At 43.1% G+C, this 24,504-nt stretch overlaps 1 protein-coding gene across 3 annotated transcripts; it reads left to right on the top strand.

Moving 5' to 3' along the window:
- The first annotated feature begins 3,383 nt into the window (after nucleotides 1-3,383).
- On the top strand, nucleotides 3,384-24,439 carry TRNAU1AP (tRNA selenocysteine 1 associated protein 1). 3 transcript variants are annotated; one of them, XR_003794602.1, is made up of 10 exons: nucleotides 3,384-3,480; nucleotides 4,012-4,109; nucleotides 8,811-8,910; nucleotides 9,515-9,567; nucleotides 11,632-11,763; nucleotides 13,091-13,210; nucleotides 15,720-15,882; nucleotides 16,103-16,136; nucleotides 17,602-17,692; nucleotides 23,457-24,439. XR_003794602.1 is itself a non-coding variant. In XM_029230394.1 (9 exons), exons 1-9 carry the CDS (start codon nucleotides 3,454-3,456, stop codon nucleotides 23,591-23,593), a joined length of 864 nt encoding a protein of 287 aa, XP_029086227.1. In that variant the 5' UTR covers nucleotides 3,384-3,453; the 3' UTR covers nucleotides 23,594-23,740. The 3 variants fall into 3 exon arrangements, 2 of the variants coding, with proteins under 2 accessions (XP_029086227.1, XP_029086228.1); XM_029230394.1 differs by lacking the exon at nucleotides 17,602-17,692 and having other exon boundaries at nucleotides 23,457-23,740; XM_029230395.1 differs by lacking the exons at nucleotides 3,384-3,480; nucleotides 17,602-17,692 and adding an exon at nucleotides 3,615-3,636.
- The last annotated feature ends 65 nt before the right edge of the window (nucleotides 24,440-24,504 follow it).

The raw sequence follows: 24,504 nt of genomic DNA, 5'->3' as shown, positions 1-24,504 counted from the left end.
CAGAAATTTATAGAACATTTCCATAACTGCAGAAAGTTACAGTAAACGGTGCTGATATAGGAGGTTTGTATATTAGAGCAGGGAAGTTTTACTAGCACCAGGAGGATTCTTCCATATCAGTGACTCTTGGAAAAATGAATATGATGTAAAATAACTTAAAATGTATTCTGTGATTGGTTTTTTTTCCTTGAACTTTTAGTTTTGATGCATGTACTATCCTGATGAGAAATTGACTTCTTAGAAGGGAAAAATCACACTTTTGATTTTAGTATTTTCTTTGTGAAGAAGCACCTGTGTGTCTGCTCTTCCCACGCCCACTCCGCCCAAAAAAGTCCAGTTGGATTAGATTTACTGAAGTTTTCCCTTTTGACAACATAGCAGGTTGAAAGTGCCCTATCCTTAATAACAGCTCTTGTGGATTGGGACTTTAAGGGGCCAGGCATTGTGCCAAGCACTTTGCATACAATGATAGCTCATTTGATCGCCTTGTGCAGTGGGAATTGCTGTCCCTCAGGAAAAAGTCCATGAGTGTCTAGCTTGAGGCCAAGCTACCAAGTGGCACAGACTAGGCTAGAATTTAAATCAGCCTCCACCCGAGCCCAGAACCTCAGTTTCTTTTCCTTGTATTGAACATAAGAGTTATAAAGCTCTCTGTAGGTGCTTTACATATGTTAGAACAGTTTCAGGCACATAGCAAAGGCCCCACAAACCTTTGCTGTTATGACCGTTGAACATTTTAAAGTTCCCTGTAGTTAATAATTGCCTTGTTTTTCACATGCTTAGTTTTTTGGTGTAAGTATCATTTATTCGGTGTTCATATCGCTATCAGAAGTGTAAATCCCATTTTCTGTGTTCAAACACATCAGATATTCTCAATTTTACCTTTTCTCCCATCCTCCTCCAACCTGAATTGGTTACCCCAAAACAAATGTAATCACCCCATATGGCTCAGCTATAAATAATATTTGCAAAGTCATAATAATGTTAAGTGTTTTGACAAATTATAGTCAGAAGATGGAGAAGTGTGTATGTATGAGGGGCAGTCCCTAAAATATCTGGGGCTTCCCTGGTGGCGCAGTGGTTGAGAATCCGCCTGCTAATGCAGGGGACACGGGTTCAAGCCCTGGTCCGGGAAGATCCCACATGCCGCGGAGCAAGTAGGCCCGTGCGCCACGACTACTGAGCCTGCGCGTCTGGAGCCTGTGCTCCGCAACGAGAGGCCGCGATAGTGAGAGGCCTGTGCACCACGATGAAGAGTGGCCCCCGCTTGCCACAACTAGAGTAAGCCCTTGCACAGAAATGAAGACGCAACACACCAAAAATAAATTAATAAACTCCTACCCACAACATCTTCTTAAAAATAAATAAAATATCTGAAACTACAAATGAATAGAAAGTATACTATTTAGGGCTTCCCTGGTCGTGCAGTGGTTGAGAGTCCGCCTGCCGATGCAGGGGACACGGGTTCGTGCCCCGGTCCGGGAAGATCCCACGTGCCGCGGAGCGGCGGGGCTCGTGAGACATGGCCGCTGAGCCTGCGCGTCTGGAGCCTGTGCTCTGCAGCGGGAGAGGCCACAGCAGTGAGAGGCCCGCATACCGAAAAAAGAAAAGAAAGAAAGTATACTATTTAGAAATACACAGATTTTAGGGAAAAGATTTGGAAGTGGTTGCCCCAAGGGACTGGAAGTTGGGAATAGGGATAGATGGGGTAAGGGACAGCTGTTTATCGTTTGACATAAATTCAATTTTTTTTTTCAGTGCCTACCATATCCCAGACATGGTTGTGGGAATTTGATTAGAAAGCGTGAACAAGGAATCCTGTCTGATAAAGCTTACATTCTAAATTAAAAATAAACATTTAAAAATCTTCCATAAGTAAAATCATTTTTTTTTTTTTTTTTGCGGTACGCGGGCCTCTCACTGCTGTGGCCTCTCCCGTTGCGGAGCACAGGCTCTGGACACGCAGGCTCAGCAGCTATGGCTCACGGGCCCAGCCGCTCCGCGGCATGTGGGATCCTCCCAGACCAGGGCACGAACCCGTGTCCCCTGCATCGGCAGGCGGACTCTCAACCACTGCACCACCAGGGAAGCCCAGTAAAAGAAATTTTAAAAATGGTAAGCAAAGAGCACAGCACAGGGGCTGGCAAATAGTACTAAATAAAAGAGTTACCAGTTACAATTTGAAGGCCTCCAACTGCCATGTTGGAGAACTTACTGGAAGCCAGGCATTAGGGCAAGTGTTTTTCCCTAATTCTCATTTTATCCTCACAACAAACATGGTATGAGGTAAGCACTATTATCCATGTTAGTCTCAGAGTTTAAATAACCTGCCAAAATAATTAGTGAGAGGGGACTGGGATTTGGGCTCCGTTTGTTCAAATCTATAGCCAAAGCACCCAACCACTACACTACTATGGCAGTGAATAGGATAAAGCTGGAATTTGGCGACTTGTGGTTGGATCCAAGACTTTAGACTCATGAGTGCCTGACTTTGGGGCCCAACATCCCAAGTTTGCGGTGTATAAGCTGGTAAGGAAGGGCCGAGGTGGCCTATACCAACCCAGAGGGAGCCCCAGAAATGGATCCTCAGGCACTTGCGATGACCTTCACTGTGGGAGATGACAATTACCACCTACAGAAGCTTCACATTCTGAGAAATGGGTATCAAACTGAGGCTAAAGCCTGGGACACTCCCAGATTAGGAGTCGAATTGTCAGGATTATCCGTGTTTACTTGAGGGCCTTCTATAGCAGGTCACTGTTCTGGGACAGGTTAGAACTGGCAGTTTGGATTAGTGTAGGGGATGTGGACGCAAGAAAGTGACAAGACTTAGGGATTGATTTGACTGGTTGGGAAGACAGGGTTACCCCAATTTACACTCACTTTAACTCTACCCTCCCCGCACCCCGGGGCTATACACGGGAATGGTGAAAGAATCCCATTGCAGCGTCAACAGAAATGTCTTGCAAACTGGGAAATGCGGGGTGAAGGGGTGGCTGGGGCGGGCCAGTCGGTAATTTGCCTGACGTCACACAGAGTTAGTGGGACTGAATCGTCCAGGTTCCCAAAGGGGATCTTTCACTTGTTAAAAAAAAATGTGCTTATACTTGCAATTTTTTACAACGAGCGTAAAATTACTTCTGTAATTTTATATGTACGTGTGTGTTTAAATAAAATCAGAAAGAAACCCGAGAAAGCCCCTCACCCGCGCCACCCACCATCCAACGCCAGGCAGTGTCTGCCCCGCCCCATCCCGCAGGCTCCAGTCTTGAGACCCGCCCACAGGGATCCCGCAAGACCCCGAGCGGCACGTGGGCGCGGCCCTGGGCGCCGAGTTGCGGAGCGTGCGCAGAAGGCGTCGGAGGCGCATGCTCTGTGGAGGTTCCGGCTCGGCGGTCCGGCGTCCGCGCCAGCCTCGGTGGCCAGCGAAGTCCTGGGCGGGGGGCCTCGGGCATGGCGGCCAGCCTGTGGATGGGCGACGTGAGTGAGGGCGGCCGCCCGGGTCTGCGGAGCAGGAATCTTAGTGTCACGAGGGAGAAAGGGACTGAGGAGGAGGGTCATCGGATCCCAAAAGGGTGGAAGTGAATGGGCGGGGGAGTTCTCTTAGGTGACTCCGAAGCGGGTCCCAGCATCTAGGTGAAGGGGCTGATTCGGAGTGGGAGGGGCCCTGGGGCCCCGCCTGGGTTCACGCCAGGGAAAGAGGGAGGGTCTTTGGGCGGAAAGAATGAGAGGAATCCCAAGGATTGAAGAGCGCCCGTGGTTGTAGGACTGGAGGGATGGGGTTCCTAAATCCAAAGGGGAGACTTCCTCAAAGGAGTAAATTTGAAGGGAAGGAAGGCAGGGGACTGGGAACGCAGGCTTCAGATCACACCGCAGACGGAAGCCTCTTCAGCCCACCCCACTCCCGCCCGCAGCGTGCAGCAAACCCCGGGCAGAGGGGGAGGGGCTCCGGATGCGGGAATGAGGAGCCTGGATGCTGGCCTGAGCCGCTCTGCTCTTGTGTTTACGCAGCTGGAACCCTACATGGATGAGAACTTCATCTCCAGAGCCTTTGCCACCATGGGGGAGACCGTGATGAGCGTGAAAATTATCCGAAACCGCCTCACTGGGTATGTTCTCTCCTTCCGTCTCAGCCTCAGGTCTCCTCAGTAGATCGCGCTGCAAGTGTCATTCAGGAGAAGGTAAACATCGCAAGAGTCGGGGCTTCTCACCCCTAATGATGTTATTGTAATGATATAAGCATTTGGGGGCTTGTTAAGAGGACGTATAGCATATTGCTGACTCGAGCCAGACTGGTTTTGAAAGCTCTGTCTGCTGTGTGACCTTGATCAAGTTATTTAACCTCTCCCTCTTCACCTTGCCTATGAAAATGGAGATAATAAAAGCACCTACCTCATAGAGTTCTGGTGAGGATTAAGTGCCACTAATTCACATTCAGCGTTTAGAACGATGTCTGGCATATGGTATATGCTTCGTAAATATAAACAGATTATGATCTGCTAGGTAATAAGCACTTTAAAATCGCAAAAACCTCTGAGCTAAGTACCATTATTAGAGAAGCTTAACAACTGTCTTAAAGTTACACAGTTTTTAAATGAGAAGCCAGGACTGTAATTCAGCTCTGTTCTCAAAGCTCATGAGTGCCCTTAACTCTTATGTGAATAAGATGCTACCTATGTGCTGCTGTTCTAGATTCCCTGGATACATGGCTGAAACTAGCCAGACGTAGTCCCTCCTCTCGTGGAGTTTACTACATGCTAATGGGGGAATGAGGTAATAAGTATACAAAACGAAATGGCAGAGAATACTTTCAGATAGAAGTGCTCTATTGCCTCCAGTTTCTTCTTTCTCTCTTAGGAGCTTAGGTTTCCTTAGGGTTCTAGTTAGAAATAACAGGATTCCTTTATCAGTTTGACAGTGTTTATTGAGCATCTACTCTGTGCCAAGTACTAAAGCAGCTTGCTAAAATGTCAAATAGTTGAAAAATACAGGTGAGAGATACGAAATGTGGCCAGGTTTTTGGCTGTTTGGTGAACAGGTACTTTGTGTATTCAGAACCCCGGTACCCAGGGACGGATTTTCTGACTGGTAGAGCATGCTGGCCTAAATGTTTCTCTTCTTGTCCCTGCAGACAGAAAACCTCGATAATCAGCTACTGGCATGAAAATACATTCTGTAATACTTTATTCTTTTTAAAACAGTGATATAGTTTTTCACATTTTAATCTTTATTAAGAATTGGAATTATCCTTTCGTACCATTGATTACTAAACTCTAGCTGATTTTTTATGGTGGCATTTACAGACACATTACATGTGCATTCTGTGTCGTATGACAAAGACTTTGAAGTGGCATATAAGAATACTGTAAAATAAATGAACGTAAATTAGAAACCAGGAACTGAGAAAAGACGGGAAAAAGATAAGACCCAGGAAAAAATAATATGCAGCAGAGCATAGTGCTTAAGAATATAGGGACTGGGGGCTTCCCTGGTGGCGCAGTGGATAAGAATCCACCTGCCAATGCAGGGGACGTGGGTTGGATCCCTGGTCTGGGAAGATCCCACATGCCGCGGAGCAGCTAAGCTTGTGCGCCACAACTACTGAGCCCGCATGCCTAGAGCCCGTGTTCCGCAACAAGACAAGCCCCTGCTCGACGCAACTAGAGAAAGCCGGTGTGCAACAACAAAGACCCAAGGCAGCCAAGAATAAATAAAATTAAAGCTTAAATAAAAAAAGGAAGGATATAGTGATTGGTTGCAAAACAATGTGAATGTACTTAATACCACAGAACTGTATACTTAAAAATGGTTAAAATGGTACATTTTATGTTTGTATACTCAACGACAATTTTTAAAATTCAACAAAGAAAAAAAAAGAATGCAGTCATGTGGAGCAGCCACATCTCTCATCACTGGTGGGACTATAAAATGGTATGACCCCTGGGGACAAGTGTCTGGCAGTTTTCTTTTTTCTTTTTCTTTTTTTTTTCCAGCCATGCCTCACGGCTTGCAGAATCTTAGTTCCCCAACCGGGGATTGAACCCGGGCCCTGGCAGTGAAAACATCGAGTCCTAACCACTGGACCACCAGGGAATTCCCTGGCAGTTTCTTAAATACACCTACCACCATATGGCACAACAAGTCTAGTCCTAGGTATTTTATATATATATATATATTTAAAACATCTATTTATTTATTTGGCTGCGCTGGGTCTTAGTTGCCATGTGTGAGATCTTCATCGTGGCATGTGGGCTCTTTTTTTTTCTTTCTTTCATTTCCCTGACCAGGGATTGAACCTGGGCCCCCTGCGTTGGGAGTGGGGAATCTTAACCACTGGCCCACTGGGGAAGTCCCTAGTCCTAGGTATTTACCCAAGAGAAATGAAAACATGCATCTACCAGAAAAAGCACTTGAAAAAGGATGTGCATAGCACATTGGACAGTGGCCCCAAACTGCAGTCCAAGTATCCATGAATAGGTAAATAGATAAATAAATACTGGTATATTCATACAATAAAATACCACTTAGCAATAAAAAGGGACAGACTACTAATATAGTGACAACATGAAAGAATCTTAAAAACATTATGCTAAATTAAAGAAGCCTTACCGCATTTACATAAAGTTCTAAAATACACAAAATTAATCTGGTGGAAAGAACTCAGCATCTTGAAGAATTTGTGCATTTCATTGCATGTAAATTTAACCCTAAAAGGAAAAAACAATCATTGAGCTCTAGTTAATAATAAGCACGTTAAAGTAATTGAGGGAAGTATACCAATATCTGCAACTTACTTCGAGACGTATCAGAAAATAAGGATGCTAAACGGGTAGGGGCATGGATGGGTGGGTAGTTATGTGATAAGGTAAGTATATAATACAATGTTAATTGTAGGTGGTGGGTATATATATATATGGTGTTTGCTATGCAGTTCTTTCAATTTTTATATCTGGAATTCTTCAAAATAAAATGTTCTGAAAAGAATGTAGTCAGACTATCCTGAATTCAAATCCAGCCTTTGGCACACACCAGCTGTGTGGTTTAAGGCATATTGTATAATCCTAAATCTCAGTCTCCACATCTAAATAGGAGCAATGGTTTCATTCCCTCATAGAGTTATGTGAGGATTAGATGAGATGGTGCATGTGAAGTGGCTAGCACAGTGCTTGGACCGTAGTGAGTGCTCAGTAATGCTCAGCTCTTACTGGTGGTGGTCTTTATATCCGTGAGCCTTAAGATTCTAGCACACACAAGACAGAAGGCACAGAGTTGGCCCACCATTCTTCTAAGCGTCAACATTTATGGAGCTCATAGACTGTGTTCTGAGATCCTTGGGCTCAGGTACTGCCCTTGCCCATACCTTTTGGCTTGGTGTCCAGAAGGTTATTTGAACTGAATATCATAGTTCCAGAGAAGTCTGGTTTATTTCACTGGTGATAGCTTTAAGGAGGCAGTTGAGGAAAATTAACTGTTTTCAGTATAAATCTCTTAGGAGGAAGGGATGTCAGAGGATCTAGCCACATCCTCCTACATATGTCTCTTAGTGATGCTTTAAAAAATAGAACACTAGGAATCTCACAGACATCCCCCAATTAGGTAAGGTCCATAGATTTACGTTGTCCGAATAGATTTCAAGTTTCTAAATAGGAACCATGTTCTTCAACTCTGTATCAGCCTGGCCGGTGGTAGGTGATCCAAAAAACCTTTTAAATTATGAAAAGTTTAAAACAAATGTAGAAAGAAGAGTACAATGAACTCTCATACAGCCACCCCCAAATTTCTTTTTCTTTTTTTTTTTTTTTTTGTAAATTTATTTATTTACTTTATTTTTGGCTGCCTTGGGTCTTCCTTGCTGCCGCGGGCTTTCTCTGGTTGCGGCGAGCAGGGGCTACTCTTCGTTGTGGTGCGCGGGCTTCTCATTGCGGTGGCTTCTCTTGTTGCAGAGCACGGGCTGTAGGCGTGCGGGCTTCAGTAGCTGTGGCATGTGGGCTCCATAGTTGTGATGCATGGGCTTACTCACTCCGTGGCATGTGGGATCTTCCCGGACCAGGGCTCGAACCCATGTCCCCTGCACTGGCAGGCAGATTCTTAACCACTGTGCAGGGAAGTCCCTCAACACCTAATTTCAAAAATTGTTAATATGTTGCCATATTTTTCTTATCTACCTGTCTATAAAGATAGATTTAGATAGGTAAATATTTTTTTTTTGCTGAACCATATGATAATAAATTACAGGCATTATGACATTTCACTGCTAAATATTTGAATATACATTGCCAGTAACTGGACATTCTGTTACATACCAACAATGCTCATATCACACTAACAAAATTAATGATTCCCTAATACCACATAATGGCCAGTCTACATTTAAATTTTTATGATTGTCCCCAGAATACCTTTTATACCTTTTTTTTTTTTTTTAATGAATTAGGATCCAGTAGAGATCAGATCCTGTATTGCATTTAGTTCTTTTGTCTCTTTTTAATGTAGAAAAGCCCACTTCTTTCTTTTCTCAGAACACTGACTTTTTAAAGACGAAAGATTGCCTTACATAAGGTTCTACATTCTGGATTCTGGTCCTGCATTCTGGATTTGTTTGTTTCCTTGTGGTGGTGTTTTACTTGTTCTGTTCCTAATATTTCCTATAAACTGGACATTAGATCTAAAGGTTTGATTGGATTGCATAGTAAACATTAATAGTATGGGCTCTGATTAGAAAAGGATTTTTTCCTCCCTTCAGGCCCAGACTCAGTCTCTCATCTGGGTATCACATCTTTAACCAGTCCCTTCTTCTGTTTTCTTTCCAGGATCCCAGCTGGCTACTGCTTTGTAGAATTCGCAGATTTGGCCACAGCTGAGAAGTGTTTGCATAAAATCAACGGGAAACCCCTTCCAGGAGCCACACCTGTAAGGACACTGAGATAATGATGATGTCACCATTTTTATCGTTATTGATAACTCATTTATTGAATCCCAACTGTATATTTTATTTAATCCTGTAACAACCCTAAACAGTAGGCGTTGTTATCTTTGACAGACCAGGAAACTGAATCACAGGGAAACGGAATAACTTACCCAAGGCAACACAGGTAGTAAGTAGCAGAGCCAGGATGCAAACTGAAGATTGGTTGCCTCTAAAATCCATTCCCTTTTCACTCTGCACTGCTGCCTCCATAACGGAAGACTTGAAACTCTAGACCTCTCGCTTGAGAAAGCAGAACAGGCTGGCAGCAGTGAGGACACTTTTCAAGAGAGTTACATTCTGCTCTTCCCACAGTTACTTAGCTTACAGCTGCACCACGCTGGCACACCTGGGCTCATAGAACCATGGAGCTGGCAGTGCTCTTAGCGGTCATCCGTGCAACCCCCTCCTTTTATACAGGAGAAAAAGCTGAGGCTTAGAGAGGGGGAGATATTTTGGCCAAGGTAATTTATTTCAGTTTTTTTCAAATATTGTTTGACTCTTAAAACACCTTTCTCTGTTTTAGTTTGTTTGTTTTTGAATTTCCAGGCAAAACGTTTTAAACTGAACTATGCCACTTATGGGAAACAGCCAGATAACAGGTAAGTACAGAGTAGCCACAAGGTAGCTTCAAGTCCCAGGAAATGTCTAGATAGAGACAAGATGCGTCACTGTGCTGGTCACTCCCAAAGAGGAGAATGGGGAGCCGAGTTTGGTCCTGCTTTGCCTCCCTCCTAAGGTCGACCCCCTCCCATCCCTATTGGTGGACGCTTCCAGTTTGCTTCCTGTCAAGGCCCATGTCTTCTCTATATTTGGTCCCTCCCCTAGTCCCATGACTGCCCACAGTATTGACATTTTATTCAGTAAGAATCAACCTGTTGTAGCAACATAAATTGATTGAGCATTCCAAATTGCTGTCTGAAAGCTTTAAAACAATGTATCAAAAGCTTTAGATAGAGTTGTACCCTTTGAACCTGTAATTCTGCTTTTCAGAGTTTATTCATTGATGTGTGTAAAGGTTAGCCTTGAAAGTGTTCATTGATATCATATGATATCACAGTGGAATCTCAAAAAAGGATACAGATGAACTTACTTACAAAACAGAGGTAGAGCCATAGACTTAGAAAACTAACTTATGGTTCCTAGGGGATAAGGGGAGGGAGGGATAAATTGGGAGATTGGGATTGACATATACACACTACTATTTATAAATAGATAACTAATAAAAACCTACTGTGTAGCACAGGGAACTCTACTCAATACTCTGTAATGGTCTATATAGGGAAAGAATCTAAAAAAAGAGTGGATATATGTATATGTATAACTGATTCACTTCACTGTACACCAGAAACTAGCACAACATTGTAAATCAACTATACTCCATTAAAAATTTTAAAAGTATTCATTGAAGTGTTACATATAATGGGCAAAATTGGGGGAAAACCCAAGTAATCTAATAATAGGGAAGGGGTTTAAATTACAATATGTTCATTATTTGGAATGCTGTGTATCTATTAATGTGCCATAGCAGAATACTCATATGTTAAGATGTTGGTGAGATGCTAAAAGTGAAAAAAAATGCTAGAAACAAAACGAGTCGTATCCAATTTTTGTAAATTCAAAAGAAGAAGCCAAAGAAAAAAGACAAAAGTATATATAAAAGTGTTCTTAGTGATTACCTTTGAGTGGTTGGGTTATTGGTAATTTTAGTTTTCTTTTTCCTTTTGTGTATTCTGACTTTAACTTGAAATAAAATAATAATGTTTGCTTTTTTTTTTTCTTAAAGAATTGTTCTAGAACAGGGGTTGGCAAACTGTGGCCTAATTTTGTTATCACCTGCAAGCTAAAGATGGTTTTTACTTTTTTTTTTTTTGGCTGTGCCATACGGCTTGTGGGATCCTAGTTCCCCAACCAGGGATTGAACCTGGGCCCTTGGCAGTGAGAGTGTGGAGTCCTAACCACTGGACTGCCAGGGAACTCCCTTTACATATTTAATTATGTATGTATGTATGCATGCATACCATGCCATGCCATGCCACGCCACGTGGCATGCGGGATCTTAGTTCCCTGACAGGGATCGAACCCATGCCCCTCTGTGGTGGAAACGTGGAGTCTTAAGCACTGGACCACCAGGGAAGTCCCCCCTTTACATTTTTAAAGGATTGTGAAAACAGACAAAGAAAGAGCAATAGAGACCAGAGGTGTCCCCAAAGAGCCTGAAATATTTACTGTATGGCCTTCATAGAAAAAGTTTGCTGACCCCTGTCCTAAAAGTTGAGGCATTTCATGTTAGCACATCTTGAGGAGAGAAGGTTCAGTTCTCATTTTCCCTCTGCCTTTCACCATTTGAATTGAAAATATGCGGTGAATACAGAATCTCTAGTTTTATCTTTTGAGCACCTCTGACGTGTGCCCCCGTCTGCACTCATGTAATGCTTGAAGCCAGACAGGCGTTATACAGTGGGTGAGCGACTTGGGGCGGGGGACTCCTTCCGTAACTCTTCTGCCAGGACTGCCAAATGAAACAGATTAGGACCTGGTCAAGGACCCATCAGATGCGTTGTTGCCTAAGGCGGCCCAGAAAAGATTCACCTAGAATGGGCCAAAAGAGCTCATCAGAACAAAAGTTTTGGTCTTTGTCTCTGAATTTTGTTCTCTCTTCTCAGCCCCGAGTACTCCCTCTTTGTGGGGGACCTGACCCCAGATGTGGATGATGGCATGCTGTATGAATTCTTCGTCAAAGTCTACCCCTCCTGTCGGGGAGGCAAGGTGGTTTTGGACCAGACAGGAGTGTCTAAGTAAGGCCTTCGTTTTATTGATGCCTACCCTGTTGGTTGCAGCATTTATCACATAGATGGAGGTGTGGTAACGAGGCCCTGTTGCATTGTGGTTAAGAGCACAGGCTCTGGAGCTAAACTGCCTGGTGTGAATCCCAGCCTCAGTACTGCCCAGGGATTATGCAGCAGACAAGTTACTGAACCTCTGACCTTGTTTCCTCATCTGTGAAACGGGGCTGATTAATAGTTTCTGCACCTCTCGTGGGGTGGTTTAAGGATTGAATGGTGTAATATAAATGAATCAATAGGAAATGCTTTATAGGTGCTTCTTCTTTTATTTATTATTGTTACTTTAAAAGTGGAAAGACCTCAGGAAAGGTTTATATGTATATATATTCTTTTTCATATTCTTTTCCATTATGGTTTATTACAGGATATTTATATAGTTTCCTGTGCTGTACAGTAGGACCTTGTTTATCTATTTTATATATAGTAGTTTGTATCTGCTAATCTCAAACTTCCAATTTATCCCTCCCCCACCCCCTTTCACCTTTGGTAACCATAAGTTTGTTTTCTATGTTTGTGAGTCTGTTTCTGTTTTGTAAATAAGCTCATCTGTATCATATTTTAGATTCCACATATAAGTGAGATCATACAATATTTGTCAGGAAAAGTTCTTTCTTGATCTGAGTAGTAGTTATGAGATTGGGCTTTGAATTTGAATCCCACTTCTACTACGACTTTGGGCAAGCTATTAAACCTCTCTGAACTTTGGTTCTGTCTTCAGTAGGATGTGGATACTCCCTTCATCAAGTTGTTGGACAGTTTAATGAGATAATCCTGGGAAAATGCTCAGCACAATGCCTGGGAAATAATAAATGGTCATTAAATGTTAGTTATCATTCATTTACCCCCCAAGTGGAATATGAGTTCAGGAGAGCAGGAACCTCAACTGCTTGTGACTGCTGAGTCCCAGTGCCTCGTGTAATACCGAGCATACTCGGTAACTATTTGCTGAATGACCTTCTGTGACTGTTACTACTGCTGCTACTACCATAATGATAATAATAACACTTTCAAGTAGATTGGGAGGTAAGCTACTATTTGGGAAGAAGCCCTAGCAGGACAGTATGGAAGAGACTGATGAACTGAAAGTGGGAATTCTGCAGATCTTGGGATCCTCCAGTGCTTGAATCTCACGTGGCTCTGTGGCACCCCTCTGCTCATGGGGCTCTCAGCCCTGCCCATGTGGTTTGATGGACTCTCTCCCTTCTCAGCCCCTTTTCCATTCTTAGGCTTTACCTCCATCACATTTGTGATCCAAATAGTGTGTGTTTTTCTTCTGCAGGGGCTATGGTTTTGTGAAATTCACAGATGAGCTGGAACAGAAGCGAGCCCTGACAGAGTGCCAGGGAGCAGTTGGACTGGGGTCTAAACCAGTGCGTCTGAGTGTGGCGATCCCTAAAGCGTGAGTCCTGCGCTGGTGTGGGGGCCAGGGAGGGCTTCTGGACTGATCCCCACCCACACACGCCTCACCTGTTGTTGATAATCAGGGCGTCCACGTGCTGAATGGGAGGCTGCCAGGAGATTCAGTTCAGGCCACAAATAATGAGTGCCTGATATTTGCCAGGCTGGGTGCTAGAGATGAGCTAGCATAACCCTGCCCCTCCAGAAGCTCGTAGCTGGGGAGAGAGCTATGACTGGGGGAGGCAGATGCATTCAGACGTCGCTGGTAGCGATGCTGGAAGAGCAGTTTGGGTCTGCAAACTTAATGTCCCTGCTCTTTGCCCCAGTAGTGCTGCTGTTAAAAATTTATCCTTACAGTTAATAAGAATTGAGCAGAAAGAAGAAAGTTACACTTTTGAGCCAATTTTAGCCTTTTTTATATCAACGAAACCTACAGACCTCTTATGAGTGTCCCTTGCTTTGGGAGTGGCTAAGAATTCATGATATAGGGAACATGATATAGGGAATTCCCACAAGCTGCGTGGTGCGGCCAAAAAAATTAATGATACAAACACAAGAGAATATGTACATCACTATTGTACCTGTCACTCTGTGCAGAAAACCCTTCTTTCCTTACAGCTCCAAGCAGGTTTTTTACTCAGATGTAAGACAGTTTTTCTCTGCATATAATCTTCCATCCTTTGGCTCAAGCAGTGGTTCTGAACTAGGGGTCATTGGAACACCTGAAGACAAATTTGGTTATCACAACTGGGGGAGAGGTGCTGCTGGCATCTAATGAGTACAGGCCAGGGATGCTACTAAACATCCTACAGTACACAGGACAGCCCCTGTGACAAAGAACAATCTGCCCCCGCCATCCAAATGTCAGTTTTGCCAAGGCTGAGAAACTCCGTGTTAAAAGTAGAAAAGTGGCTGCACTCTTAGGGCAGAACTTCCAAATGGCCATGTTTTTTAAAGCAGCAAAAGATTTGGAGGCTCTTTGCAGTTTAACAATGTTTAATACATGGAAGATCAGCTTGAGTGATTCCCCTCCTCCAAATATTATTTGTTTTGAGCCATATTTTTAAAAATATTTATTTATTTATTTATTGACTGCATCAGGTCTTAGTTGCGGCACACGGGATCTCTAGTTGTGGCATGCAGGCTCAGTAGTTGCGGCGTGTGAGCTCTGTATTTGTGGCACACAGGCTCAGTAGTTGTGGTGCGTGGGCTTAGTTGCTGTGTGGCATGTGGGATCCTAGTGCCCCAACCAGGGATTGAACTGGCCTCCCCTGCATTGCAAGACCAGTTCTTAAGCAGTGGACCACCAGGGAAGTCCCTCTTTATTCATTTTTAAATTACAATAACAGCGCTCACTCTTTTTCTTCCCCAGTTTACTCATTATACACACTTTGCCATTGAGTTGCACAGTCGTCGTCATTGTGATGTTTTTAATAGCTGCAAGATATTGTTTTGATTGTATATTCTGTCTAGCAGTTCCTCTGAAGTTTACTATTTTGGTTGTTTCTGCTGTGTCACCATTTATTCAGTCAACCATAATGAGTCCCTACAACTGCAGCCCCACCCTAGACTTTGAAGTTGTAGCTATAAACAAGAGAAACAAAGTCCCTTCTGCAGGGAGCTTATGTTCTGTTACATCTGTTTCTTCACTGAACATTGTCAGTATTTGATGCCTGCCTGTGGGGAGTGGCCCTCAAGCACTGGGAATTGAAGGTGATAAGAGTTCCCTTCGAGAGTTAGCCTGTAAGAGCTGAGTGTGGAGAAACAGAAGAGAAGTGTGCAGACCCAGGCCAGAGAGACTGTACCTCCAGTGACCTGAACATGTCAGGAGGGAGGTGGACTCCTTGGACACATGGCCGGGGTCGGGGGTAGCATGGAGGCAAATGTTAGCAGTTTCCAGCCTGGCAGTGGGCGGGGAGAGGGAATCTGTGCCGTCGAACTTCATCAAGCCACCCCATCAGGAGGTGATGCTAAGGAAATCAGATACGGTCTGTCTAACTGCTCTGGCTGAGTCCTGCTCACCAGGCAGACATTAAACTCACAAGGAACTTGGGAAGAGCTCATCACACGTGGTTTTTTACGTTTTTGAAAGCGGTGGATCCTTTGCAGGTTTGACATTCTGTCTTTGGTTAGCAGTGGCTGGGATAGCTGTGGAATCAGAGAAGAAAGCTTTCTGCTGACCCTAGGCCTCAGCCCTGATTGGTGAATGCAGGAAGTGGGGGACAGGCAAGGGGTCTTGAGTCTGTCAGGGCAGGAGCTGTATGTAGTGGTATGGTGGTAGGAGTGTGAGCCTTGGAGTTAAATTTGGCTTCATTCCTCTGTGTAGTCTTGGGTAAATCACTTAACTTTTCAGTGTTCTCATCTGTAAAATAGGAATAATGGTATATTTACTGCATAGCACCATTGTAGGGATTAAATGAGTTAATCTGCGTAAAACACTCAGAACAGTCCCTGGTCACATAGTGTTATGGAAATGTTTGCTTATTTGTTTATTTCTTTCTTCATTTAAGGAGCCGTGTGAAGCCAGTGGAATATAGTCAAATGTACAGTTACAGCTACAACCAGTATTACCAGCAGTACCAGAACTACTATGCCCAGTGGGGCTATGACCAGAACACAGGCAGCTACAGCTACAGTTATCCCCAGTATGGCTATACCCAGAGCACCATGCAGGTAACCGTGATTTGGCCGGTCTGGCCCTCTTGGGTTACATCATCCTGTAGAGACCTGGGTGATTCTCCAGGATGGGATGGGTAAGGATGGGAGCTTGGGCTTCAGAAAAAAACAGAAGGGAAGATGAAGCAGCTTAGTTCCTCTTATTAAAAATAAACCGTCCTAGTCATGGGCCAGGATTTCACCATGCTTCTCACCAACCTCTCTGGTCTCTTGGCAGACATATGAAGAAGTCGGAGATGATGCATTGGAAGGTAAGAAAGGAGTCCCTTCACTCAGTGCTTAAGATGTGAGTGTCACCCGAGGGGGTAGTGCAGATCTCAAAGCACCCTGGGGAGCAACTGACAGGGGAGGGAGCCCTAACAGTATATAGGTCTGTAGCAAAGACACCATTGCCTTATATTTGTTTCACAGTTTGTAAAATTCATTTTTTTCATTTCATGTTTTAATTTTTTCCCATATATCTTTAAATTACATGTTTTTCTCACTCAAGTAATAGTTATTGAAAGTTTGAAAAATACAGTAAAGTATTATGAAGAAACTGAAAATCACCCCTAATTTTTCTACATAGTAATAGCCATTATTACTTTTTTAAATTAAAAGTTTATTATGATTTTTACTGAATTTAACAGAAGAAAGAGAAAGGAAAACCAGAGGAATTGCTAACCTTCAGACAAATGTTTTTTTTCAAATGAGATATTCGTACTTCTTAAAGGAGTCTCTAAGGTTTGCAAAATTATAAAAAACAAGATTTTTTTTCAACATGTTTCTGAACAGATGTTAGGTTTAAGGTTTAAAGAAGTAAAATAACAGTTGTCATAAAATCAGACATTGATTTCTAAGTAAATAAAACTTTATGTCAGATAGATTTTAAACTTTGAGTCTTTTTCTAAGTCTGTTTTAAGAATTATTCTTTAAGAGAAAGTCAGGGGCTTCCCTGGTGGCGCAGTGGTTAAGAATCCACCTGCCAATGCAGGGGACACGGGTTCGAGCCCTAGTCCAGGAATACCCACATGCCACGGAGTAACTAAGCCCGTGCACCACAACTACTGAGCCTGCGCTCTAGAGCCCGTGAGCCACAACTACTGAAGCCTGCGCGCCACAACTACAGAAGCCTGTGTGCCTAGAGCCTGTGCTCCGCAGCAAGAGAAGCCACTGCAGTGAGAAGCCCGTGCACTGCAAAGAGTAGCCCCCGCTCGCCACAACTAGAGAAGGCCTGCGCACAGCAACAAAGACCCAACACAGCCAAAAATAATAAATAAATAAATTTATTTTAAAAAAAAAAAAAGAAAGAGAAGGTCGTAGGGAAAGTGTGATCTGTAAGCAAAATATCCTTTAAAGGAAACATCTGCAGGCAAAAAACAAACTTGTCTACTTCGTAGCATTTTTTTTTTCAAATTTAATTTTTATTTTCAAATTGGGAGGTAAGCTTATTTAAATATTAATGGGAAAATTGCTAAGAGGAACAAGAGCGCAATAATGTATTTAGAGGGATTCATACAAATGATTAAACCTGTTGACCAGCAGAAGAAACATCTTCTATTGGATAAAGCAAATCTGTTAGTGGGAGGGGCAGCTATTATCATATTAATATCTATTGGGAGAAATGCCATATAATTCATTAAAATGTTTTAAAAAACTATACCTATAGGAATATTATATATACTTCATAGCATTTTAAAGCACTTTCACTTACGTGCTGTCATCTAATTCTGGCAGCAGTGACCCTAGGGATGGACTGGGCAGGACATTGAGCTCCAGTTGGCGGATGGGGAACTGGCGATCCTCGCTGTCTTCTCAGGGTCACACAGTGAGTTAGAAGCAAGGTTGAACCTGGGGTCCCTGTCTTTCTATCCTCAGTCTCTCACCGTGTCCTGCAGGAAGCATTGCATTGCCTCCTTTTTAAAGAAATTATCCTGATTGTAATAATATTTGTGTATAACTCCTTAGAATTTTTCTATTTCTTTCTCATCCATTTATAGTTTAATAATAGCCAACATATTTTGTGCCAGGCACTGCTGCCTGTCAACACTTTGATGAGTAGGTACTGTTATAAACCCCATTCTACAGAAAATAAAAACTGAAGCTTAGGTAGTTAATAATAGCGAACAGGTTTTACTATATGCAGGGCATTGTTCTAAGCACTTTACATGTATTAACTCATTTTACCTTCACTACGGCTTTGAGGTAAGTACCACAATTATCTTGATTTTACAGAAGAGAAAACAGGTAGAGAAGTTAAATTACTTGTTCAAGGTCAGCATAGTTGCAAGAGGTAGACTGTCTTGGAACCCCTGCAGTCTTGCCCCAGACTTCATGCTCTTTACCACACAGTTATAATTTCTCCCTTTTTTTTTTCTTGGCCACCTCGCATGGCTTGCGGGATCTTACTTCCCCTACCAGGTGTTGAACCCACACCTTTGGCAGTGAAAGCGTGGTGTCCTAACCACTGGACCACCAGGGAATTCCCTGACACCTCCCATTTCAACCTAATAGCCACACAGTGATGGGACACCGCAGGGATTGTCATCCTTCTTCATCTATCCCTTGGCTCAACAGGCCATCCTCCAGGCCCATTGTTCAGAGTGAGGAAGGGTGCTTTATTGTACGTGTGTCCATAGAGTTCCACACACCCAAATGCCTGCCCTTGGGGATTCTCTGGTGGTCCAGTGGTTAGGACTTGGGGCTTTCACTGCCATGGCCTGGGTTCTGTCCCTGGTCGGGGAACTAAGATCCTGCAAACCATGTGGCACGGCGAAAAAAACCCCAAACAAACAAACAAATGAAAAACAACAAGAAAACAAATGCCTGCCCTTGATGGAGCCCTTTGCTAGTCTGTTCCCATATGCTAATACCTCCACTGAGTGGAGTGACTAGAGTTTCCATATGGAGATGCTGTACGTGCTCAGAGCCTCAACTCATAATTTAGATTAAAATTACAAGAGAAAGAAATATCCCTCTGGTGGCAGAAACGGACACAGTACTTATGTGAAAAGATTCACCACTGACTGGTTGATTCAGCACTCACTGGTTGATTCTTAAGAGTAGCTGAGGGCTTCCCTGGTGGCGCAGTGGTTGAGAGTCCGCCTGCCGATATGGGGGACACGGGGTCATGCCCTGGTCCGGGAGGATCCCACATGCCGTGGAGCGGCTGGGCCCATGAGCCATGGCCACTGAGCCTGTGCCTCCGGAGCCTGTGCTCCGCAACGGGAGAGGCCACAGCAGTGACAGGCCTGCGTACCGCAAAAAAAAAAAAAAAAGTAGCTGAGAAAACTGGAAACAATTTACAGAAGAAGGGACTTCCCTGGTGGCACAGTGGTTAAGAATCCGCCTGCCAATGCAGGGGACTCGGGTTCGAGCCCTGGTGCGGGAAGATCCCACATGCTGCAGAGCAACTAAGCCCTTGAGCCACAACTACTGAGCCCGCGTGCCTAGAGCACGTGGTCTGCAATAAGAGAAGCCACTGCAATGAAAAGCCCACGCACCGCAACGAAGAGTAGTGCGCGCTCGCCTCAACTAGAGAAAGTCTGCTCGCAGCAATGAAGACTCAATGCAGCCAAAAATAAATACATAAAAAAGGGGAAAAAATATACAAAAGAAGCACAAATGGCCTATAAACCACAAGAAAAAAGAATTTAAACATACATTATTTGTGTCAGTCAAGGTTCTCCAGAAAAACAGAGCCAATAGGATATACGTATTTATAATCTGTAAGGTGGGCCAGCAAGCTGGAAACTCAGAATTTCTGTATTACTGCCTAGAAGTAGAATTCCTTCTTTGGGAAACCTTGAGTTTAAGGCCTTTAATTGATTGGCTAAGGCCCACCCATGTTATTGAGAGTAATCTTTACTTAAAGTCAGTTGATTTGTTGATGTTAACGACATCTACAAAATATCTTCATCTAGACTGGTGTTTCACCAAACTGGGCACCAGTATCCTAACCAAGTTGACACATAAAATGTAACCATCACACTGCTAATACTAGTAATCAAATACAAATTAAAATATACTATGTTTCTGTAAAGAATTCTTACAATGTTCATGTCCATTGAATCAATTTTACCTGAAAGATTTTGTCCCAAAATGATATCAGTACAGATAAATATCTAATAATAGGGGATTTGTTAAACAAATACAGTAAGGTTTTTGTTTGTTTTAATAAAATTATTTATTTATTTTTGGCTGCGTTGGGTCTTAGTTGTTGCACCCGGGCTTTCTCTAGTTGCAGAGAGAGGGCTACTCTTCATTGCGGTGCACGGGCTTCTCATTGCAGTGGCTTCTCGTTGTGGAGCACGGGCTCTAGGTGCGCGGGCTTCAGTAGTTGTGGCACACAGGCTTAGTTGCTCCGCGGCATGTGGGATCTTCCTGGACCAGGGCTTGAACCCGTGTCCCCTGCATTAGCAGGTGGATTCTTAACCACTGCGCCAACAGGGAAGTCTGGTAAGTTTTTTCTTAAGATTTTTTGTTTGTTTTATTAAATCATGTCTTTCTCTAATAATATTGACATAGGAAAATGTTCTCAATGAAAAATGTCCCGAAATAGGATATACAGGAAGATCCCAGTTAGGGTTTTTTGTTTTTTATTTTGGGGGATATAATTCACATAACATAAAATTCACCCTTTTAAAGTGTAGAATTCAGTAGTTTTTAGAATAGTCACAAAGTCTTGCAGCCATTACCACTAATTCCAGAAGAAACCCTGTGAAACCCCTAGCAGTCACTCTCCAATATCCTTTCCCTGGCAACCACTCATCTACTTTGGATTTACCAATCCTGGACATTTTAAATAAATGGAATCATGTATGATGTGTGGTCCTTTGTGAATGGCTTCTTTCACTCCTTTCACTTAGTGTTTTCAAGATTCATCTATGTTGTAGCATGTCATTCATTTCTTTTTATGGTTGAATAATATTCCATTGTATGGATATCCATTTTGTTGATGGACATTTGGGTTGTTTCCACTTTTGGTCTTATGAATAATGCTGCTGTGAACATGCGTGTATAAGTTTTTGTGTGGATATAGAAAAGTCTTCAGTACTCTTGGGTATATACCTAGGAGTGCATTGCTGGATCATGTAGTAAACTCTTTTTAACCATTTGAGAAATGGCCAAACTTTTCCAAAAGGGCTTGGAGCATTTCCATTCCCAGTAGCATAAGAGAATTCCAGTTTCTCCACATCCTCACCAACAGTCGTTATTTTTCATTTTAGCTATCTTAGTGGCTTTGAAGTGGTATCTCATTATGGTTAGAGTTGCACTTCTCTGACGGCTAATGACGTTGAGCATACTTTCGTATGTTTATCGGCCATGTGTATATCTTTTTTTGAGAAATGTCTATTCAAGTCTTTTGCCCATTTTTAAATTGGGTTGTCTTTTTGTTGAGTTGTAAAAATTCTTTCTATTTTTTTCTAGTAGCTTTTATCTTTGAAGATTGTTTAGGCTATTTTGGGTGCCTTGCATTTCCATACAAATTTAATGATCAGCTTGTCAATTTCTGCAACAACAAAAAAAGGCAGCTGCGATTTTGATAGGGATCGCATTGAATCTATAGATCACTTTGGGGAGTATTGCCATCTTAACAATACAGATCTTCCTCGACTTAACATTAAGTCAAAAATGCATTTAATACACCTAACCTACCGAACGTCATAGTTTAGCCTAGCTTAGCCTAGCTTAAACAGGCTCAGAACACTTAACATTAACCTACAGTTGGGCAAAATCATCTAACACAAACCCTATTTTATGATAAACTGTTGATTTTCTCAATTTATTGAATACTGTAATCCTAGTGAAAAACAACAGTTTCAGTGTATTACTTGTTTACCCTCGTGATCATGTGACTGCTGCTGCCCAGCGTCACAAGAATATTGTACTACATATCGCTAGCCCGGGAAAAGATCAAAATTCAGTTTCTACTGAATGTGTGTCACTTTTTTACCATCGTAAAGTTGAAAAATCGTGAGTTAAACCATCATTAAGTCGAGGACCATCTGTATTTGTCTTCCAGTCAGAGTACGTGGGATTTCTTTAATAAGGTCTTTAATTTCTCCAGTTAATTTAAAAATGTTTTAATGAATGGGTGTGTACATTTTATTTTTAAAATTAATTTATTTATGACCACACCCTAGGCATGCGGAACTTCCCCAACCAGGGATGGAACCCATGCCCCCTGCTTTGGAAGCACGGAGTCTTAACCACCAGGGAAGGCCTGGGTGTGTGCATTTTTGGTTTTGTTTTTGTTTTTTGCGGTACGCGGGCCTCTCACTGTTGTGGCCTCTCCCGCTGTGGAGCACAGGCTCCGGACGCGCAGGCTCAGCAGCCATGGCTCACGGGCCCAGCCGCTCCGCGGCACATGGGATCTTCCCGGACCGGGGCACGAACCCGTGTCCCCTGCATCGGCAGGCGGACTCTCAACCACTGCGCCACCAGGGAAGCCCTGGGTGTGTGCATTTTAAACCAACAATACTGAAAGGAAAATATAAAATGTTATCAGTCATAGTAACTGAGGATTCTCTTAAACTTTTTGCATTGTGAAATATAAGTGCATGGAAAAGTAGATAAAACATGTATAGTTTGATATGTAATGATGAAATGCCCATGAAACCTTCTTTCAGGTCAAGTGGAAACATTGCCAACATTCCCACAGTCACAACCCCCAACCCCGCTAAGGAAAACTACTTACTGTATTGCGTTTTGTAGGGACAAAACTTCTCTTTATAGTTTTATCACATAGATATGCATCCCTAAATAGCAGGGTTTGGTTTTGCTTGTTTTTGAACTTCAATGCCATTGTACTGTATGTACTGTCTTGGTTCTTTCATTCAATACTCAGCATTTTATTTGTGAGACTCATCCAAGTTGGATGCAGCTGAGGTTCATTTTCAGTTCCCTCCTAAGGATAGTTTACTTGTTAGGGGTTTAAAAAAAAAACTATTATGTATTTTGTCATGATTTCTGGTGAACAAATACCACTATTGCAATCAAGAAAGACGAGTTTAAAAATACAGGACTTGGTGTTTCAGCTCCTGTATTTGACCATAGCTCTTTCATTAGACGTTCATTGTTCTTATTTTGTTGATCAGATTTTCCAAACCCCAACTGAAAAACAGGACCACACCAGAAAATCCGGTGCATGTGACAGCTAGAGATATGTGTAGTGTTTAATAAATGTGGAGTAACAGCCGCCATTATTTGAGTTCTAATTACATGTGTTACATTCTGAGTACAGGTGACCCTTGATCAGCTCAACAGTTAGGGGCGCCTACCAACCTCACAAGTCAAAAATCCACATGTAACCTATAGTCAGCCCTCCCTGTTACTCCACATCTTCAGATTCAACCAACTGTGGATAGTGTAGTACTGTAGCATTTACTCTTGAAAAAACCCACATACAAGTGGACCCACGCGGTTCACACTCATGCTGTTCAAGTGTGAACTGTGCGTTACCCTGTTTTCATCCTCATAGAAAGCCTGCAAGGCAGTGCTGTCAGCGAGGAAGGAGGGTACCGAGTCTTGTGGCTGCTGAGTGCTTTTCCCCTCTGCGCCCCCTGAACCCATCCTTGCTTCTCTTCCAGACCCCATGCCACAGCTGGATGTGACTGAGGCCAACAAGGAGTTCATGGAGCAGAGCGAGGAGCTGTACGACGCGCTGATGGACTGCCACTGGCAGCCCCTGGACACAGTGTCTTCAGAGATCCCCGCCGTGATGTAGCCAGGACAAGGCACAAGCCAGAGTGGGCTTTGTGAGGGAGCTAAGAGACTCCTTTTTTAAAAAAAGATTACTTCAAGAACTTTTACCTTTTTTGAAATTTGTAAGATTTTAGTAATCAACTGTTTCCTGAAATTATGAATATTTCCTGGGATACTGCTGCCTTCATTTGAGCCATTTGAGTTTGAAAGTGAAGGGACCAGTTGTTAGAAGAGGGATGAATGAGGTTCCAATTTATCTTTGAACAATAATCATTTATCCAGGTAGGGTTGTCTACACTCCTGGAGATTAAGGATTAACCACCAAAGTTATGTTACTAAAACCAACTTCTTAGGTGACAGGCACATTACTCCTTAAGGTTCTCTTGAGGTCAGAGTGCGTGGACTCCCTGCAGGAATGGTGCCAAATGGTGGGCAATTATCTGCTTTCAGGTATTCCCTTCCCCCAACAAACTTGCTTCCAGTCTGGTGGCTAGGCAGAGTTCATTATTCAGACTGGGGAGGAAGTGGCCCATTGAGAGACGTGTTGGGGCCAGCTTAATCTAGACCAAAAGTCCTGGATTGTTTTAGGTAAAGCCTGTACCATCTGTGCCAAGCCCACCTGTTAGTAGATATTAATCCATTTATATATAGGAACCGGTAATTCAGAAATATAACCTGACCATGAGGTCAACCATCACCAAACCGTATCTTGGTGCAAGCCTTACACATCTCTGTATTTATTTTCCAAATAAATTAGGAGATCCCATTTAACTTACCACAAGGACCCTCCTGAAAAGCCTTACTTATAGCTTTGTGCTAGGAAACTGGGGGCGGGGGGGGGGGGGCAGCGGAGTATACTGCCCCAGGACATTAAGTACCAGTCCTGCGCTCAGCCTGAATTCTCACTCAGCAAGGGTAATACAATTGCAATTA

Source organism: Monodon monoceros, unplaced genomic scaffold (assembly GCF_005190385.1).
Source record: "Monodon monoceros isolate NGI ecotype Baffin Bay Population unplaced genomic scaffold, NGI_Narwhal_1 Super_Scaffold_18, whole genome shotgun sequence".
NCBI classification, from domain to species: Eukaryota; Metazoa; Chordata; class Mammalia; order Artiodactyla; family Monodontidae; genus Monodon; species Monodon monoceros.
The sequence above is the reverse complement of the archived record's forward strand: the minus strand, read 5'-3'. Positions and strand labels throughout refer to the sequence as shown.

Excerpts from the sequence above, each read along its gene's own strand:
- TRNAU1AP (XM_029230394.1), top strand. The coding sequence starts at position 3,454 with ATGGCGGCCAGCCTGTGGATGGGCGAC. Across the intron at positions 8,911-9,514 it reads CCCTTCCAGGAGCCACACCT|GCAAAACGTTTTAAACTGAA; the intron begins GTAAGGACACTG and ends TTGAATTTCCAG. Across the intron at positions 11,764-13,090 it reads GACCAGACAGGAGTGTCTAA|GGGCTATGGTTTTGTGAAAT; the intron begins GTAAGGCCTTCG and ends TTTCTTCTGCAG.